Raw genomic sequence first — 6,776 nt, 5'->3', positions numbered from 1 at the left:
ACAATAATGTATTGATATTTAACTTATTTAATGAAGTTAAATAATTTAATTATTTTTTTTAAGTTACTGAGTCAATAATGTTGTTCATGTATTCATTAAATTACGCGACTACCCGAGTTTCGAGTTTGCTGGCGTGTCTTTTGGACCTTCGACGTTGCCGTAGATAAACAACAATGGCGTCCGCTGCTGATGTGCATGTCCGAATCTGCGGGCAAGAAATAATAAAATTTGACTTGGAAATTAAAGCTTTAATTCAGGTATGACCAAGTATTATTAATTGCATAGTCAGTCCACTATATTATGATGGTGCTGGTGATTAGAAATGGGTCGTTTGGACGAAGAAATCCGGCTAAAAGTTAAGGCTAATGCTAGGTTAGCTGGAGCTAACGTAAAGTTCTTATTTGTGTGTATTTATATACATTTATGTAGCGTTATAACTCGTCAAAACAGCTCATTGGGCTTAAATGAAATTGCAAAACTATTTAAATTAGCTCACCATTCCCATTCTTTTTGTTTAATTTAAGTATCTTGTTATTCCTTGTTATTGATATTGTTATTGTTGTAAATATCTAAATCATATTTGTATTGTTACTTGTAAATATCTGTAGCATATTTGTGTATAATTTGTATATTTGTATTATTATTGGTATTATCTATCATACTTTATTTTCTACTACTGTAATGTGTGTGTCTGATCCCTATTTTTAACAGTCTTTCACTTATATATTGTTTATTCTTTCTTTCGTCTTTGTTTTTTTTTTTTTGTTCAAATTGTTTTTATTGTATAGATGATACAAAACAGAAGAAAAGAAAAAACAAAAAAAATTACCAATAGAATAGAAATATGAATACAACATCATTCTGATAGAATAAGTGAGGGATCCACCTGTTTAATTTGATGGGTTGCCAGAGAGTGAAAAACACACTGGCACAACCTCTTATAGAGTATCGTATCTTCTCCAGTGTTAGATGAGACAAAAGGTCAACAAACCACATTCTAAACGATGGAGGGCATTTGTCTTTCCATTTAAGCAGTATAAGCCTTCGGCCAATAAGTGTAGTAAACACAATCACATCTTTTTCCTTTTGATTAAATTCAGAAAATTGAGGTACAATACCAAATATTGCAGTTGTGGCGCCCGGTTCAACATTAATCTGAAATACATCTGAAAGAAATCTAAATATGGATTCCCAAAAGTGTGACAATTTTGAGTAGAACCAAATACATGTGAGATAGAGTCGCTGGTAAAGTTTTACAGCGATCACAGTGGGGGTCTAGGTCAGGTTTAAATTTCGTCAGTTTCACTTTTGACCAATGCAATCTGTGAACAATTTTAAATTGAATTACCCTATGTCTTAAACAAATTGAAGAAGAATATATATTACCTATCACAGATTGCCATTCATCTTCAGGGATTACAGTTGCAAGTTTCTCCTCCCACTTTCCTTTGACACGAGAGACAATGGTTCCAAATCATAGGAATTAATAATAGCATCGATTGTACCAATAAGTCTTTTGGAGTTTGCATTCAAGTTCAAGATGTTTTCAAGGAGTGTGTCAGGTGGTCGTGATGGGAAGTGATTAAGTGTAGCAGACACAAAACTGCGAAGCTGAAGAAATCTGAAGAAATGAGAATCATGAATTTGAAAGATCGCTTTCACTTGTTCAAATGAGGCAAACAGTCCTTCAACAAATATGTCCTTCAGTGTCCTCAGGCCATGGGCAAACCACACTGCAGAACAGTCATCAACAACGGAAGGGACTTTCGTATTTGTTGTCTTTTATTTGTGATTATTTTTTTCTGTGGCTGTAACAAAAGCAATTTCCCCCTGGGATTAATAAAAGAATTCTGATTCTGATTACATGTAGGACATCAGGGACTGTCCTGGTCCACAATCAGTTCTCATGGAGCTCAACTCTTTGGTCAAAGACAAGTTCAACAAACTGAGGCTCAGGATAAATGTAAGGCCTCACGTATGAATACATATACACTGTAGATCTGAACTCTGTAATTTTACACAATCACATGGAGTTATGTGCTGCTGTGTTACTTGTTTTTAAGGATCTGGATCAGATGGCCAGAGAGCAGGACAGTGAGTCCGACAGACTGTCCATCCAGGCTGAGACAGAGAGCCAGCGACGCCAAATGCTGAGGTACGTGTGAGAACAAGATTTCCTTTTTTTTTTTTTTTAAACTTTGATCGTCACGTTTTTTATGTGATACGAGTGGTCAGGAGTTGATGCAGTCATTCTGGTCCAACACTGGGTAAAACCATCACCTCAATTAGTTCTACTTAGTTCATAACTATTAAATAAAAATCCTCCTTTTTTCAGCTTGAAACTGTTTCATTGTGACAAAATATCTGAGAGTCAAATACAACAGAACTAGAGCTGGGTGATTTATCGAGATTCAAGATATATCGAGTTTTCTATTTTGGCGACATAAGAAATTACAATCATGATTATTTTAGTCATAATTAAAACACAATTATTCAAATGATTATTTGTCAACCAAAAAGTTATTTATTTTTTGTACAAAAAACCCACAAAATGTTTTCTTTAAACATAAATAAAATCCTTCAAACTCTAAAATCAAGTATGTTCACTTTTGCACAAAACAAAACACTTCTTGCGCATGACGTGTCTTTGCTCTAGATCATCATCATCAAACCCAAAGTGTTCCCAAATCAGAGAATTTGACTTACTTTGCTTGTTTATCAAGTGTTTTTGCTGCGTTTTTCCTGCCATGTTTCAAAACCACTAGCAACAACTTTCCTCATGTTAGCCTGCAGGCTAGCTTTAGCTTTGAGAGGGGCAGGGTGGAGGGGAGGAGCTTGCATGTGCATGGATTAAACTACTCAAAGTTAGTATTAATAACGTGTGTGTGCTAAGCTTTATTATTTGTAGATGCCCAAAATAGTGGGTTTGTTTTATTTAGCGAATAAAACATGAAATCCTAATAATAATTTTTTTTTTTATTATGTTATTTTTGTAATCATTGGGTGTAATAATCAAAATCGAATTTCGATTAATTGAGCAGCCCTGAACTGAAAATACAAGGGTCAGTCTTGGTCCCACATCAGGAGGAAGATGACCAGAAATGATAGAAACTACAGAAATAAATCGACTCAGGAGTCACAAAATACTGTTTTATTCTACGTATTTACAAAATGAGATTCTTTAAACCACTTTAAATCACTCATTTAGGGGTCATTTCTTTCTCTACTTCTCAAGAGTTCACAGTTACGTAGATGGATTGCTGAGTGCTCTTCTACTACTAGGTCTACAACTAAATAAGCCACACTACAGAACTCACTCATACGTGCTGTCCCATAGTGCAGTGGTTCCCAAACGTTTTGTGCCCAAGGTACACCAAAGGACATGAACAAATCTGAAGGCACACCTATTGTGCAAAATCACCTTTATTATGACACGTATCATCACTCATATCATGTACAATATCTGTAAATGTACATAATTATCTGAATCATGGGAGAACATGAAAACACACTCAAATCCACAACATTGTTGCATGCAATTTACATGTTTCATGATATGATCCTGACATTATAAAGGGCTTGAGAAATGGATACATGCAATAATTAAATTAAAAGGTGAACTTTTAGGGCTAAGCACATAAATCTGACACTGTGCAAAGTGAAATCCTAATGACGAGTACTGTGAAGTAACTTTTTTCCTCTTTTTTTTGTGGATTTCAGTAACCAGACAGCGTGGAGGAAAGCTAACCTGGCCTGTAAACTGGCCATAGACAACATGGAGAAAGACGAGCTGCTGCACGTTGGAGACAACCAGGGCACCAGGCAAAGGTCTGTGCAAAGCTCAACCATACCACTATACCAAAGTACCGAGTTTTAGAAGCATGATTCTCACAGCCATCAGAAGGTAACAGTAACTATAACGTTATCATTAGGGCTGCCAACTTTGATCTTTTAGTCGACTAATTGGTCGTTGCTGTTGTGATCGACCAAGATTTTCATTGGTCGAACAGCAACGGTATCAGTTTCAATGCCGTTTAATAAAAATGCAATGCACTCATATAGGATTAAATATCAAATCTAATTTATTTAATGCCTAAACATGATTGTATGTCCAGCAACAGCTGTGTGAGTGAGTGCAGGCTGCTCTGATCAGAGCAGAGAGGGAACGAATTAAGACAGGCCTGAAGCACAAGCATCCACTTCTTTTCCTGCACAAGAACATAGATTATCCTTATATTTAATACATGGATTATGTAAATAGATCCACTGCTGTCTCTGGTGCCTGTGCTGATCTGATGTTGACATTAAAGCTTTAATTAATTAAAAAAGAAAATCTTATTAGCATCATGTAGTATATCGTGAAAGTACGTCTGCATGCTGTCTGTGCCATATGATTATATATTTTAGTTAATAAAACCCTGGAAGACATAGTCTTAGAGGTCACCCCCTCCACCTCCAATCACAGGATTTAGAGAAAGGAGGAGAGCCCACAAAGGAGCCTCCTCATTGGCTGCCGTGATATATAGTGAAGTGCGTGCACGGCGCAAACTTGTTTTCAGTCAAGTGGCTGTTTTCCTTCTAGACAGATAATCTAATCTTCCATTTTCCTATATTTTGTGTGCATCCTTTTGCGTGGCAACGTGTTTTAACGGAAGTGCACTTTCAGCTCTCATGCGCAATTTCGTGAGAGGAGGAGTCTGGGAGGGATTATGACAGTGGGGGGCGGGATTTACGGTTTGAATTCAGCCATGCCATTCTGTCATGGTTCAAGATCCATGTAGTGCAGCTTTATCTATTGTTTATTAATAAAACAAGGCTTACCACTTAACACTTAAAGTCTGCTGGGAAAGTAAAGTGCAGAGCGACTGGTTTTGTAAAAGCACAGGAATATGTTTACTGAAATGTAAAAAAAAATGTTGCTTTAGTTTTACCAAACCATGTCCCAGTACCCCAGTTCTTTTATTTGTCACTCATTTTATATTATTTTTTGAGTGTTTTTGTTCTGTTTTCCCTCAGTATTCTGTCTCACTCCATTTAAATAGTGTCTTCCTTCATCTGCTTGGAAGCTAAATATTTGAATTTGCTGAGTTTCATCAGCTGAGCGCAGTGTGACAACGGTGCAGCCGGATGTTTAAAAGCTGTCAGATCCAAAGTCAACACCAGTCCAACTTTAGAACCAAGAACCAGTATGTTCATGCAGCCAAATGATGTGTGTCTGTGCACTAATATATATCTCTATTAACCAAATAGTTAATACCTAAAGCCAATTTAATGGTTTCTTATTAGTTTTAAATCATGTATTGTATGGATTTTATTTATTTATTATGTCAGATTTCATGTTTATGAGGCCCCAGTTTATTATAGTTTTTACTCTGGTGTTATTATTGATAAAATAATACACACACACATATATATATATACAGTATATATATATATATATATATTATAGAACTATTAACCTGAGGACATAGTCTGTTGTTTTTTTACACATTTTTTTTATTATGGCAATATTGTCATAAACAATATTTATTTCACCCAAAATATATTATATATTATAAAATATGCAGTTATGTGATTTCTTAATCTGCAAATTTAAGCTACTGTGAAGTTGCTGTTGTACTTTTGCTAAAGCTTGAAATTGTTGAATGACTTTTTATTTTGGGATTGTTCTATGCATTTTAACTTGTGAGGACAATCACAGCAATAAAGTTGCACTTTTGACAATATATCTGATGTCTACAGTCATTTTTAAGTGCATTTAAAAAAAAAAAAAATCAAAAATTTCTTTAAAAAAATCGGAGATATTTTTTTAGGCAAAATCGCCCAGCCCTAATCTACAATATTCTACTATTGAATAAATATAATACATATCAGAGATTTGAGATGCAGTCCGATAAAATCCGATATTCGTTTTCTGGCTGATATTGGACCGATATCCAGTATCAATATCGGATCGGGACACCCCTAGTTGTGTGGTTATACGTTTATAACCATAACATTGCATCAACACATGTGCTATCCGTGCTCTTCCGCTATTTTTATCTCAGGAAGGCCACCAAAGAAAGTCTAGTGGAAACCAGTAGCAACATCACAGAGAGTCTGATGTCGATCAGCCGGATGATGGCGGAGCAGGTGCATCAGAGCGATGACGCCATTGGGACACTTGGTAAACACACACACTATTATCTCTGTGTGTGTGTGTGTGTGTGGGTCACTTTAATGCAAATCTCAAACCTTATCTTCCTCCACCTCTTTCTCGCCTCAGCCACTTCCTCCAGGACGGTGCAGGAAACAAACGAGGAGTTTAAAAACATGACAGGAACCATCCACCTGGGCAGGAAGCTCATCCTCAAGTACAACCGACGGGAGCTGACGGACAAGCTGCTCATCTTCCTCGCTCTCGCCCTCTTCTTCGCCACCGTCCTCTACATCCTTAAGAAACGCCTCTTCCCTTTTATTTAGCCTATCGTTATCATTATTACAAAATGTGAAACAAAGGGATGTAGAGAAGGCACAGATAGAAGAGATGCTAGTGCTGAAAGTAGACACGACTACGCTTGTTCAGGATGCAAAATTTCATTTGTTGTGTTTTCACGCAGCGAAAACGGTCAATACATTCCTCAAACTGTCTGTAAGTAAGGTCAACAAATCTATCCGTTAATTAGTTACCAGCTCAGTCTCAGTGTGTGTTAGTATAAAAGACATCAAGACTCAGCGACTGTTACTGATGACTTCACTTTGTGCCTTGAAGTTTCTAATGTTCCTTTAAAAACTTT

The 6,776-nt window shown here is 36.4% G+C and overlaps 1 protein-coding gene across 1 annotated transcript; it reads left to right on the top strand.

Moving 5' to 3' along the window:
* Positions 1-158: 158 nt before the first annotated feature.
* Positions 159-6,462, top strand: bnip1b (BCL2 interacting protein 1b). The gene is made up of 6 exons (XM_028466958.1): positions 159-257; positions 1,871-1,963; positions 2,064-2,155; positions 3,721-3,828; positions 6,048-6,166; positions 6,266-6,462. The coding sequence occupies exons 1-6, from the start codon at positions 174-176 to the stop codon at positions 6,460-6,462; spliced, it is 693 nt and encodes a 230-aa protein (XP_028322759.1). The 5' UTR covers positions 159-173.
* The last annotated feature ends 314 nt before the right edge of the window (positions 6,463-6,776 follow it).

Source organism: Gouania willdenowi, chromosome 14, assembly GCF_900634775.1.
Source record: "Gouania willdenowi chromosome 14, fGouWil2.1, whole genome shotgun sequence".
NCBI classification, from domain to species: Eukaryota; Metazoa; Chordata; class Actinopteri; order Blenniiformes; family Gobiesocidae; genus Gouania; species Gouania willdenowi.
The sequence above is the reverse complement of the archived record's forward strand: the minus strand, read 5'-3'. Positions and strand labels throughout refer to the sequence as shown.

Bases quoted from the DNA above. Each gene is read 5' to 3' on its own strand.
- bnip1b (XM_028466958.1), top strand. From the start codon at position 174: ATGGCGTCCGCTGCTGATGTGCATGTCCGAATCTGCGGGCAAGAAATA. The intron at 258-1,870 runs GTATGACCAAGT...GATTACATGTAG, and splicing joins AAATTAAAGCTTTAATTCAG to GACATCAGGGACTGTCCTGG. The intron at 2,156-3,720 runs GTACGTGTGAGA...TGTGGATTTCAG, and splicing joins CAGCGACGCCAAATGCTGAG to TAACCAGACAGCGTGGAGGA.